This window comes from Podarcis liolepis, assembly GCF_965112155.1.
Source record: "Podarcis liolepis genome assembly, chromosome: 17".
NCBI lineage: Eukaryota > Metazoa > Chordata > Lepidosauria > Squamata > Lacertidae > Podarcis > Podarcis liolepis.
This window is the reverse complement of record NC_139571.1, coordinates 6,228,502-6,242,451: the sequence shown is the minus strand read 5'-3', so window position 1 is coordinate 6,242,451 and position 13,950 is coordinate 6,228,502. Positions and strand designations below refer to the sequence as shown.

Here is a 13,950-nt window from a genome sequence, read left to right as displayed (position 1 = left end):
AAGTGTTCTGCTTTTAGGAAATACTTTCCACAATGACCTTTAGGTGCTCAGGAAGCCCTGAGAGTCTACTATGGAACCCCCTGTTTGTTACAAAGGACTCTGGGGCATGCTCTGTGATACACTCGGTTCACAGGAAGGCCTCCACAGGTTGGGCCTCTCTGGCCTGGATGACATTGCAGAAGATGGCCAGTAAACTCTGCCAGGGAAGCTTCTCCACAATTACTGGTCCTCTCACTGGTTTATCCGGGGATGGGGAACCTTTGACCGTCCAGAGAAGTTGCTGGACTTCCATAATCCCTAGTCACTGGCTGAGCTGGCTGGGGTTGATGGTAGCTGGAGTCCAACATCTGGAGAGCCAACATCTGGAGAGATTAATCCTTGATACGCTTCCTGGAAATGCTCAGGTTCCTTGGAACCGTTTGGAAACCACTGCTCTGTGGCTCCCATCTTGTTTATGTATCTCCCTCTATAGATTGATGAGATGCAGTGGTCAGGCGGCCAGAAGGAGATCCCGTCCTCCGTGTGTAGCCTTCCCTGCAATCCCGGCGAGAGGAAGAAGATGGTGAAGGGCGTGCCCTGCTGCTGGCACTGCGAACTGTGCGACGGCTACCAGTACCAGCTGGATGAGTTCAACTGCGAGATGTGCCCCTTTGACATGCGGCCCAACCTTAACCGCACAGCTTGTCGCCCGACCCCCATCGTCAAGCTGGAGTGGAGCTCCCCCTGGGCCATTCTGCCCATCTTCTTGGCCATGGTGGGCATCGTTGGCACCATCTTCATCATCATCACTTTCATCCGCTTCAATGACACGCCCATCGTCCGAGCCTCTGGCCGCGAGCTGAGCTATGTGCTGCTCACAGGGATCTTTCTGATCTACACCATCACTTTCCTGATGATTGCGGAGCCTGGCATTGGCGTCTGTGCCTTACGGCGCCTCTTCCTGGGCTTGGGCATGTCCATTAGCTACTCTGCTCTGTTGACCAAAACCAACCGCATCTACCGCATCTTTGAGCAAGGCAAGAAGTCGGTGACGCCACCCAAATTCATCAGTCCCACCTCCCAGCTGGTCATCACCTTCAGCCTCATTTCAGTCCAGATAGTTGCTGTGGTCATCTGGCTGGGGGTCGCACCTCCCCACAGCATCATTGACTATGAAGAGCAGCGCACGCCCAACCCGGAGTTTGCCCAGGGGGTGCTCAAATGTGACATGTCAGACTTGTCCATCATCTCCTGCCTCAGCTACAGTATCATCTTGATGGTCACCTGCACAGTCTATGCCATCAAGGCCCGTGGTGTGCCAGAGAACTTCAATGAGGCCAAGCCCATTGGCTTCACCATGTACACGACCTGCATCGTCTGGCTAGCCTTTGTGCCCATCTTCTTCGGCACAGCGCAGTCAGCAGAGAAGGTGGGAACCACCAGGCCAAGAAGTGGGTTGTAGAGGAAAGGAAACCGGGTAGGCGTGGCAGGGGTCGGGTTAAGCAGCGCACAAGGACCAAGCTATTTATTTACATCTAGAGGCCACCTTTATCCTCCAACAATCTCAAGGTGGTGTACATAGTTCTCCTCCCATTTGATCCTCACAACAACCCTGTGAGGTAGGTTAGCCTAGGAGATGGTGACTGGCCCATGGTCACCCAGTGAGCTTCATGGCTGAGTGGGGATTTGAACCCTGCTCTCCCACATCATAGTCCAACACTCTAACCATTACACCACCCTGGCTAGAGGAGAACATGTGAGAAGTTATTGATAACAGCAGCAGAAAGGGAAGGGATGTTTTTCCCTTCTGCCTTTTGTCCAGTCAGAATTGCCCTCTCCAGGCTGCCTTTCCCTCCTCAGGGAACCCTCTGTCTTTTCAGTTAAAAAACTGAACGCCCAATTTCAGGAGACTGTTCACACACCTGCTATATATTGTATGGTTTGGCCCTAGGAGCTCAAACAGACAGGGAGAAGCTCTCTATGAAACGTTTCTTGCTGGGCTGTACCAATTCAGATTGCAGGTGGGAAGTGGGGTGGGCACTTTCTGAAACAATATGAGAACTGAAACACAAGCACTTTTCAAAATTTGCATTTCTCCGAATTTTGCAATGCCAAAGAATGGTTACAAAAATGCATATAATTAGGGGGACGTGCACATAAAAGTGCATGTTAGTGAAGACAACTCACAGAAATGCATTCTATTAGGCAAAATTGCTTTGCAAAAAATCTGGATATTTGGGGAACTTGCATACAAAACCGTTCATATTAAGAGAAATACACACTTAAAGTGCTGGTGAATTTTCATGAGGTCTTAAAACTAAGAGAAACCAAAGTTGACAGAGTGGCCAATTTCTAGTCAAGACTTTATTACCTACATTTGCATATGTAATACCTACTGTTTTGTCCCTTGTTGAGTTAACCTGAGCTGGTCACAATTTCTCAGCCTAGCCAACCTTACAGGGTTGTTGTGAGGGAAGAGGCAGGATAACCCCACATGCGCTGCCCTGAGCTGTCTGGAGGGAGGAACACCATTGCAATAAAGCAAGCAGGACGGGAACTTAGAGCAATGACCCACCCCCAAGCCTTCCTCCAGTTCTGCGCTCCTGGGATTTAAATGTCACAACATTTCCTGAACTATCGAGTCTGTCATTCTCAGAGGGTGTGCAGCGAGAGAGCTGCTAGGGGTGCCATGATAAGTCACATTCATTCAGTAATTAACGGTTGCCTAGGAGCGCAATGTGCCTGCCTGGCGCATCTCTGCACAAGCCGGTCCCTCTCGCCTTTTTGCCTCCCACCCAGTTCGGCAACTCATGTAGTGAGTGAGGCAGACTTCTCTCCAGGTGGGTAAATCCTGACTCTGCCCCATTTCCGAAGTGAACCTTCTCTGGTACAAAGGTGAGGCATGCCTCTGATTTCAAGCCAGGGCAGAGGTGGGGGGGACAAGGTTTAGCTCTCAAAAGGTTGGGGTGTGATGGACTTCAGTAGTTCAGGCAGACTCATATGAGCTGACATGGTGCACCAGGACAGCCTGATCCAGTCCCAAGTTATATAATAATACTATAACAATTTATTATTTATACCCCGCCCATCTGGCTGGGCTTCCCCAGCCACTCTGGGTGGCTTCCAACAAAATATTAAAATACCATAATACATCAAACATTAAAAGCTTCCCTAAGCAGGGCTGCCTTCAGATGTCTTTTAAAGATAAGATAGCTGCTTATTTCCTTCACATCTGAAGGGAGGGCGTTCCACAGGGCGGGTGCCACTACCGAGAAGGCCCTCTTTCTGGTTCCCTGTAACCTCACTTCTTGCAATGAGGGAACCGCCAGAAGGCCCTCGGCGCTGGATCTCAGTGCCCGGACTGAATAATGGGGGTGGAAACGCTCCTTCAGTTGGGTGTCTCTTAGGGCCCCTTCCAGGCAAGGGTGCCAGTTCCTGGGGGCTATGGGCCCCCAATCCTTTTTAAGGAGGCCAAGGGCCCCTTCTATATTCAGAGGGCCCCATGCGCAATGTCAGGACATTGTGGCAGGCCCCTTCAATCATTTGGAGAAGCTTCCATATCAGAGATGATTTGTGCTCATGATCCTATCGGGGCAGTCAGACACAATCCTGCTTTAAATTCTGTGCCGGCCTGCAAAGGTTTTGGGATTGTTACACAGCTTCATTTCCTATTTGTGCATATCCGGTCACTTCCTGCTAAAATCCTGCAACTTTTCAAACCATTAATGTTTGAGGGTGGGGAGCTCCTGCTACAGCCCCTCCAGACAGCAATAATGTGTTAGCACTGAGAAAGCAGCTAGTTAAGCGGAACAAATCTGCCACCAAGACACTATTATTGCGTCAAGAAGGTGTTGCAGAATGGGCCCACAATAAAGCACCATTCCAGAAGGGTCTTAAGTCCACTGACATCAACAGTCTTAGGCATCAAACATTTGAAACTCCCCTAAACAGGATTGCCTTCAGATGTCTTCTATAAGTCAGATAGTTGTTTATTTCCTTGACATCTGATGGGAGGGCGTTCCACAGGGTGGGTGCCACTACCAAGAAGGCCCTCTGCCTGGTTCCCTGTACCTTCACTTCTCACAGTGAGGGAACCACCAGAAGGCCCTCGGAGCTGGACCTCAGTGTCTGAGCTGAATGAAGTGGCCCCAATCCAGTCGAGGGAGAAAAGATAGCCCTCCTGCTTTCTTGGCCAGCCTCCCGTTCTTCTCCCTGCCAGATCTACATTCAGACGACGACGCTGACCATCTCGATGAGCCTGAGCGCCTTTGTGTCGCTGGGGATGCTCTACGTGCCCAAGGTGTACGTCATCATCTTCCACCCGGAGCAGAACGTGCAGAAGCGGAAGCGCAGTTTCAAGGCAGCAGCCACAGCTGTCAATGCCTCCACAAGGCTCTCGCAGAAAGGGGCGCAGAATGGCGAGAGCAAAGACGAGAAGCCGGACAGTAAGTAGCCAGAAAGTAGGTATCGCTGTCTTATTTTCTTTTTCGATGGCCCCTTCCTGACGTGCCTCAACTGACCTCCGTCTGCCCTGTAAGTACCACCCCCTCCCTTCTGCCAACCCCAAGATGTTCCCACTCTTCCCAGTACCACCACCGCTGTGCCTTTGGGCCTGACAGAAACGGGGGCTTTCTGCCCCCCGTTGTTTGGAGGAAAGGCCAACTTTGATCTTTTTCTCTCTCTCATTCCTCATTGCAGTAACACACCAGAGCCAAAATAGCCTCGACGTGAAAGGAAGTGTGCTCTTAAACTTCAGCCCCACTGGTTAAAAAAAATTCCATCACTAAAAATGGGCCTTACCAATTAATCAACTGACATTTTCCTTGATTAATCTATCAGTTTAAGTTTTCAGACCTAACAGGAAATCCTGAAGAACTGGGGAGAGTTTCAGGGCCATCACCTAATCACCCTTTGTCTCTCCTGTTGGAAAGGCCTGGTAAAATAGTAGTTGATAGGTAGCCAGGACTACTTGCTAGTTGGGAATTTGCAGCAGAAATGCAGCAGCAAGGAAGGATGGGGGCAGGCTTTGAAAGCCCCGTGCTCTCTCTCAAGCAAGCTGAAGCTCACTGTCTTCCTGATGGTTTGTGGGGATCTCAAACCTCCTCAAGAAGTTTACAGTAAGCCTGATGAAGTCTAAACATAATGTGACTTCAACATGCTTGAGTTAACAGTGCTACCCTGGAGTCATTGCCATCGTTCTTTGCAAGCCTGGAATAGACATGCCACCTTGTCCTTTTCAAAGACCAGGGAAAACCAGGAAGTTGTGTTGCTTCAAATTTTGTTGGACTGCAGTTCCCACTACCCCTGGCCTTTGGCTGTGCTGGCTGACGCTGGCAGGAGTTGGAATCCCTTTTATTTAGAATAATTTATGCACTGCTTAATCAAAGGAACCCTATGCAGTACACATAAAATGTAAAGCAAGTATAACTTAAAACAATTATCAACATACAAATAAAATCAGCATAAATTAAAGACGAGTACAGTGGTACCTTGGTTTACGAACTTAATCCGTTCCGGAAGTCTTAAACCGAAACTGTTCTTAAACCCGAGGCGCGCTTTGAGGCCTCCCGCCAACAGTGCTCTTCCACTGTTCAGATTCCGTTGTTAGACTGAGGTAAAGTTCGCAAACCGGGACACTACTTCCGGTTTTGCGGAGTTTGTAAACCGTATCGTTCGTAAACGGGACTGTTCTTAAGCCAAGGTACTACTAAAAATAAAAAAATTCCTTCCAGTAGCACCTTAAAGACCAACTAAGTTAGTTCTTGGTATGAGCTTTCGTGTGCATGCACACTTCTTCAGATACACTGAAACAGAAGTTGCCAGATCCTTCTATATAGTTGCTGAATTGCAACTCATTACCAAACTTAAAACCATGGAGAGACCTGGTCTGAACAAAGACATTGGATTCTTATCTCACTATACATGACTAACCCATTTTTCACCTTCTCACCCCTTGCCTTTTCCTGTAAGACCTATTGCAGTCGTTAAGAGTCGTCAACAGGCTCATCTCCGCTATCTGCCAATCTCCCATTCCCACCACCCTTCTGAGTAATACTCCTCCCCACCCTCTCACTATATAGAAGGATCTGGCAACTTCTGTTTCAGTGTATCTGAAGAAGTGTGCATGCACACGAAAGCTCATACCAAGAACTAACTTAGTTGGTCTTTAAGGTGCTACTGGAAGGAATTTTTTTATTTTGACTATGGCAGACCAACACGGCTACCTATCTGTAACAAGGTACTACTGTACATACAACTTCTTTATGTGCTAGGGCAGGCCTGCTGCAACGGAATTTATTTTGAGCAGGCATCTGAAACAGCATGACAGGTGGAAACTAGTCATCTTTATTTGCTGCTCTGCCTACGTCTGCCTTTGGCTTAGCCCACCTCTGACATATGGACCCCAGAAGGGGAAACTGGCCCTTGGGCTGGGAAAGTTTCCCACCCCCACTTTAACAGGAGAAGGGCAAGGCTTGAGCCTGCCCACACATACATCCCAGCATGCATCCACCCCTCTGGGTCGCCCATTTAGACAAGCAAGAGGCATGGCCAGAGTTCAAGGGCAAATTCCAGCCAGGCAAAAGCTCCCAAGAAGAGTGTGAATCAGGAATAGTGGGTGTGTGGGCTAGGGCCAGGACCCTGGAGCCCAACAGAGAGCCTTTGAGATCTGCATTTGGCCCATGGGCTCAAGGCTTACATCCCTGTGTTCAGAAGTTCAGGCACCAAAGATGAACGGGGCCTCACAGAGGCCTCCAAAGCGCGAGCGAAGAAGACGGCAGATTTGCTCCCGTCGCGTTTTCTTCCGCTGCAAGCAGGCCTGGAGCCCCTTTGCACACTGGCCTTTGAGGGGAAAGCTGGGCGGGGGTGGCTCTGGAATATTAATAGCCACCCTCTGGGTGAGGATGTCCCAGAGCAGATGGCAAGCGCTCACAGCCAAGAGCGCACGCCTGACCAAGCAATGCGCAGAAACAAGGCGAGACGCAGGAACCTTGCCTGTTCACGCTGCCTCTGCCCTCTCACTCTGCCCCAGGAGATGCCACTTTGCCCACGTTCTCAAGATCACATCCTTTACTTAAAGCAACAACAAATCAACAAAACAATAGCTGAATGAAGATGAAAGAAAAGCCACTCCCAATTTTGCCTCTGCTCAAGCCAGTGGGGATTCAAATCCCCATTCTGTTCATCTGCATGCATTGAAAGAGGGGCAGGAATCCAACTTTCTGCCATCCCAATTTAATATTCATTGCTCTCTATATATCTGGCCCAACTGTAAGAACATGGGGATTCCCTTGCTGATTTAGACCAAGGGAAATTTAATCCAGACTCTGCTTCCAAATGCAGCCAGCCCCAAGTGCCTGGCTGCCCATGAGCAGGGCATGAGTAGACAGGACACACACCCCCAGTGTTAGTTCCCACTGCCTGCCATTCAGGGGTATACTACAGTACTGCCTTTGAACATGGAGGTTCTGTTCAGTTGTGATCTTGAGAAACGTGTAGCGATGGCGTACCTAGTGGCTTTTTTGAAAAGCAAGCCGAGCTTTCACCAATTCCACTGCCCCCTCTGCTGTATTTTAGATCAGGAGTGGGGAAGTTCTGCCCCCACACCAAGATGTGGCTAAACCACAACTCCCATCTGCCCTAGCAAGCATGGCCAAGTGCCAGGGATTATGGGAGTTGTAGTTCAGCAACATCTGGTGAGCCAAAGGGTCCCTGCACTTGTTTTGACTTATTATGGCAGCTTGAAAGTGTGGGAATGTTCAAGGTGGCAGGAGAGGATATATTGTTTGTTAATATCCTTCCCAGCTTGCGCTAGCAAGTTCCTTTATGTAGCAGAGTTACATTCCCCTTTTTATATGCACAGCAGATAGCTGGTTGCAGGCTCGTGTGAGCCTCTCACTATTACACAATTCAATCTGTCTCAGATTGAATTATACATTCCTGGTAAGTTCCCTTGAATTCCTCTTAAAAGAATAAAGACGCGACAATCTTATTCAAAGTCAATAAAAGAAGTTTACTCACATCAGTTGACAGTTGGATTCTTGAAGACAGACTTAGTTACAAATATGTACATGCGGATCTACCCCATGTTGTTGTTGTTGTTTAGTCGTTTAGTCGTGTCCGACTCTTCGTGACCCCATGGACCAGAGCATGCCAGGCATGGACCAGATACCCCATATGGGGGAATAATCCCAGTGCTTCTGCTAGCTGAGAGCTAGTAGAGCAGACCTAGCTAGAAGCTGGTCAAACGAAGAAGGAAGTCAAAAAGAGGGAGGTGTGCTGCGTGATTTATCCTTTTGTTACCTGGACAAGTTAGGTCACGCCCACCTTCTATCACATACAAAAGGAAGGATACTCCAGCCAGGAGGAACAGGAAGTATCGACTGGTTGGACCAAACATTCCCTCGTATGTCTTCTCTAGTAATTCAAGGAGTATTGTACTTGACTGCCTCTCATGGATCACATCCCACAAAAAGCATGGTGGCAGCAGAGTGTATATGTGCAAGGGCCCATTAATCTAGAGCAGGGGTCAGCAAGGCTTACCGGGCATGGGCCGGATCACTCCTGTGGAGATCCTCTGTGGGCCGGGCCAGCGCAGCATGACACCGAAATCACATCTGCGCATGTCCGTGGCACCAGAAATCGCTTCTGCGCATGCCCAGACTCTGAAAATTGCACCTGCGCAGAAGCGATTTTCATTGTCTAGGCATGCGCAGAAGCAATTTCCGGAGCCATGGAAGAGAGCCCCCACACCACACTGTGCCAGTTTAGTGCAGCACGTGGGGACTCGCCGAGTGGGCAGCTCAGTTCGGGGGCGGCTTGTGGGCCAGTTAAACGACCTCCGTGGGCCGCTTTTGGCCCATGGGCCTTAGGTTGCCTACCCCTGTCCTAGAGCCAGGTTTGACGTAGGTAGGGGAAACTATTGGCCCTTCCGATCTTGTTGGGACTCCACTTCCCATCGGCCCCAGCAAGCTCAGCCAACGGTCAGGGATGATGACAGAGGCAGTCCAACACGAGGGAGACTGAAGTGTCTCCGTCTCCGATATAAACAGCTGGGCTGCAAGTCTGTTGAGAACTTTTCACGTTCGCCCGGGCAACTGTGTGGAAGTCCCCAGATTATGAACCAGGTTCTTGGCTTAAAGTCCTTCCCCCAGAAACTGAACAGCTCCCCGCCCCCCGCAGGCAGGTTTTCCCATTCGGGGTCCCAGCGTGGCCCACCCCTCCCCGCACCCACCCCTCTCTAACAACTCTCCATTTTGTGTCCTTTGCAGGCCTCCCTAAGGTGATGTACATCAGCTACACAGAACTGACCATGGGGCCCACATGACCGAAGAAAAGGATGGGCACAACCATTGCGGGGAATGGGAGGGGGGAGGGTTTTTTGCGGGGTGAAGCTCAACAGAAGGGGCTGGGGTGGGCATGTGTTGGGGAATAAACCTGTATTTTTACAACACCACTTTGCTTTTTTTCTCCCCCGGCTTCAGCCTAAGGGCATTCAGGGGGCCCTAACTGAGGCCCGAGTGCAACAGGACACCCCCTTCCCTTCTTCTTCTTCTTGGCAGGGGTAGAGAACCCGTGGCATTGCAGATGTTTGCTGGGCCACAACTCCCATCACCCCTGCCCATTGGCCATGCCAGTTAGGGTGACTGATGGGAGTTGGAGTCCAATGACACCTGGAGGGCAACACAGGCTCTCGAACCCAGCTCTAGAATGGAACTGCCCACGTCAGAAAGGCATCGTATTTTCGGTGTGCTGCCCCTCTCCCAGTCCTATTACAACAATGAAGGCACCTGGAGGCTCATTGCCTAGTCCAGATCTGGGCTGCAGAAAGTGCCCCCCCCCCAAGCCAAACACCAAGCACTGGCGATCGAGGTGTGTTTGTTATTTACAAGGAGCAAAGGAATTCAACTGGAACAGGCAACTTGGTCATACTTCTGTAACTGGAGGGATGAGTGAATTCAACTCCAGGCAACCTCCACTCACTGGGGGTGACTGGCAGAGAATTATGCCCTCGTCAGCTCTGTGGTATCTTCTGAAGCAGCCAGTTCCCTCTCCTCCATCTCTCCCCCCGCCCCCCCGACTTGTGCTAGAGTCTACATTTTGCTACCTGATGCAGAGCCCAAGTGAGTCCCACCCCCCTGTCAGAGAGACAGCGTTTGATTGGACCGGACACTTGTCATGCTGTGTCCTCCCCCCCATACTGAATGTACACATATCTTGGCATTCAGTGAAGAAGTCCTAGCTGCTGAGAAATTTGGCTTATTTTTTAAACATTATAATAATAATATTATTATTATTATTATTAATTAATTAAATTTGTATACCGCTCTTCTTCCGAAGATCTCAGTGCGGTTCAGTGCATAAAAATACAGAATAAAATGACAAAGTACATAATAAAAACAAGAAGAGAAACAAAATGATACAAATACAGTGGTACCTCCAGTTACGAAATTAATTCGTTCTGGCGTTTCTTATCCTGAAACTGTTCTTAACATGAGGCACCATTAGCGAAAGCGCACCTCCAGCGTGCTATTTCCGCTCGCATCCCAGGGCAAAGGTCGCATCTGGGAGCAACTACTTCCAGGTTGCGCAGCTCGTAACCCGACCCATGCGCAACCAGAAGCATTCGTCTCCAGAGATACCACTGTACACTTAAAAGGACATACAGGGGTACATTGGTTCTCAAACTTAATGCATTCCGGGAGTCTGCTCAACTCCTGAAACCATTCGAAAACTAAGGCGCGGCTTCCGATTGGCTGCAGGAGCTTCCTGCACTCAAGCAGAAGCTGCGTCGAAACTTCGGCTTCCAAAAAACATTCGCAAACTGGGACACTTACTTTGGGAGCCTTTCTTTTTTCAGGAGCCAAGCTGTACCAAGGTACCACTGTAGACTGTTCATCAGCTGAAGGCTTGGCTGAAGAGCTTCAAGATGTATAATGAAGATTATATGCTAAAGTTTTTTGTTTTTGTTTTAAAGCGAAAACTCAGATTTAAGCATTTCATCTGTTAACATTTAATACCCTTCACCAGGGACAGGGAAACTGCAGCCACCCAGAAGTTGCTCGATTTCAAGTCCCATCATCCCTGACTATTGTCCTTGATGGCTGGGGATGATGAGAGCTGGAGTCCAATGACATTGGGAGGGTGTCCAGTTGGGGAAGGATGGCTTAAGGGACAGACCATCGCTCAGGGACTTAAGGGACAGACCATCTGCTTTGAGCGCAGGAGGTCCCAGGTTCAGTCCCCAGCAGTTCCTGGAAGAACTGAGAGAAAAACGCATCTGAAATCCCAGAGAGCCATTACCAGTCAAGTGTAGGCAAGACTGAACTAAATACAGTGGTGCCTCGCAAGACGAAATTAATTCGTTCCGTGAGTTTTTTCGTCTAGCGAATTTTTCGTCTTGTGAAGCACGGTGTCGGAAAAGTTTTGGAAAAGCTTCATAAATCACCAAAAACCTCAAAAAAGGCTACCACACCGCGTTCTATGAGTTGCTCCTCGAAGTCAAGTCGCAACTGTATTAACGGTGTTAAGAAAAAGGAAACAAACTTGCAAGACGTTTTCGTCTTGCGAAGCAAGCCCATAGGGAAATTCATCTTGCGAAGCAGCTCAAAAAACACAAAACCCTTTCGTCTAGCGAGTTTTTCGTCTTGCGAGGCATTCGTCTTGCGGGGCACCACTGTATACCAACAGTCTGACTCTGTATAAGTCAGCTTCCTGTGTTTTTATGTCCAGAGCCAGCCCATTTTTGCTGCTTGAGGACATTTAAAGGGTATCTAAGGAGGATATCTCGAAGGGACGTGGGTGGCACTGTGGGTTAAACCACAGAGCCTAGGACTTGCCGATCAGAAGGTCGGCAGTTCGAATCTCTGCGACGGGGTGAGCTCCTGTTCCTCGGTCCCTGCTCCTGCCAACCTAGCAGTTCGAAAGCACATCAAAGTGCAAGTAGATAAATAGGTACCACTCCGGCGGGGAGGTAAACGGCATTTCCATGCTTATGCTGGCCACATGACCCAGAAGCTGTACGCCAGCTCCCTCGTCCAATAAAGCGAGATGAGCGCCACAACCCCAGAGTCGTCCACGACTGGACCTAACAGTCAGGGGTCCCTTTACCTTAAGGAGGATATCTACACAGCTATGACATGGAGGATGGAGCAAGCTTGTTTCCTCCTGCTCCGGAGCTGAACCAATGACTTCAAGTTGCAAGAAAGGAGATTCTGACTAAACATCTGGAAGAACTTTCTGGCAGTAAGAGCTGTTCAACAGTGAAACGGACTCCCACGGGAGGTGGTGGACTCTTCTCCCTTGAAGGTTTTTAAGCAGAGGCTGGGTGGCCACCTGTCCTATGATCTAGTTGAGATTCCTGCACTGCAGAGGGTTGGACTAGACAACCCTTATGGTCCCTCTAAGATTCACTCTCTCTAAGTGCTCCACTCCAGTTTCATGTACAGTACAAGCAACCAGACTTCACTTCAGCACTGGGACAGCACCCTCCACCACAGTCGAAGACAGCAAGCTAGCTGGAGGGGGGATAGCATCCAGCTCTGTCCTAATACAGCGGATGCTCGGGTTGCGAACGTGATCCGTGCGGGATCCACATTAGCAACCCGCAGCATTCGCAACCCACAGTGGTGTGTCTGCGCATGCACGGGTTGCAATTCATCGCTTCTGCGCATGTGCGACCCCCAAAACCCAGAAGTCACCCGTTCCGGTACTTCCGGGCTTCAGCAGGTCCGTAACCCGAAAAAACGCAACCTGAAGCGTCTGTAACCCAAGGTATGACTGTACTTTGCCAATGCTCCCCGCCTATATCCACCATGATATGCTGCCTGATGGCAGGGCTGGCTCTGTGTATAACCATCCATGCTGTAGCACTGAGTAGCAGCCTCCTATGAACAACCACATCCCATCATTTCCCTCCACAAACACACTTCTTTGGCTCCTCCCTTTTGGCTCAGCACTTGCTGTTGATACAGGACAGGCATCCAGTTTGGCTGCCCACACTGCTCCCTTTGGCACCATCCCCTGGGAGGGGAAGCGAGCGCAGAAGCTGCTTTGGCAACAACCCTTCCCAGAGGCTTCCAAGTGCCGCCATGGCAGAGCTGCCAAGAGCGGCAGCGCATCCACTGCCTGGAGCTTCGTTTCCCCCCACCCACCCACCCTGACTACTTTGACAGCCACCTCTCTGCCTAGGCTGTTGGCCAGCAAGACCTGGAAGCATGCTTGGTCACCCAAAGCCCAGCGCCATCTCTCCTCTCATGTCAAATCTCTCACACACACAAAAACCACAAAAAACCACAGGGAACTGACAAAAATGGGCAGGGAAACAAGAACAGATGGCTCTGAATTGGGGCACAATTGGGGTGCCTGAATGGAACAAGAAGAGGGGTGAGAGGCAGAGGTGCATAACCCTCCATATTTTGTTGGATTCCCATCAGCCAGCATGGGAACTGTCAAGGGTGATGGAGGGTCCCAGGCTCTTCCTCAGCTCTGAACTAGATTCTACACCCTGCCCGCCGCTGACTAGCCAACTTCTTTGGGTTGCCAGATGACCAGAAAAAGACAAGCCTGTTTTGTGCCCTTTAGCAGCAGAAGCCAATAACTGGTTTCCTCTCTTCTGCCCACCACCAGCAGAAGTAAATTGCAGATCACGTCCCAATGTCTTGCAGATCACACTGCACAACTACAGTACAGTGAAAGAGCCAGTGTGGTGTAGTGGTTAAGAGTGGTAGACTCGTAATCTGGTGAACCGGGTTCGCATCTCCACTCCTCCACCTGCAGCTGCTGGGTGACCTTGGGCCAGTCACACTTCTCTGAAGTCTCTCAGCCCCACTCACCTCACAGAGTGTTTGTTGTGGGGGAGGAAGGGAAAGGAGATTGTTGGCCACTTCGAGACTCCTTTGAGTAGTGATAAAGCGGGATATCAAATCCAAACTCCTCCTCTTCCTCCTCTTCTTCTTCTTCTACAGTTGTTTG

General features: G+C 49.8%; 1 protein-coding gene across 1 annotated transcript in view; it reads left to right on the top strand.

The window, feature by feature from the left end:
• Positions 1–9,329, top strand: part of LOC310696862 (metabotropic glutamate receptor 6-like) — a 44,765-nt gene extending 35,436 nt beyond the window's left edge. Inside the window, exons 9-11 of the mRNA XM_083482954.1 lie at positions 473–1,408; positions 4,199–4,424; positions 9,249–9,329. Of these exons, the coding sequence (XP_083339080.1) occupies positions 473–1,408; positions 4,199–4,424; positions 9,249–9,304 (1,218 nt within the window). The 3' untranslated portion in view covers positions 9,305–9,329. The remainder of the gene's footprint in view (positions 1–472; positions 1,409–4,198; positions 4,425–9,248) is intronic.
• Positions 9,330–13,950: the final 4,621 nt, after the last annotated feature.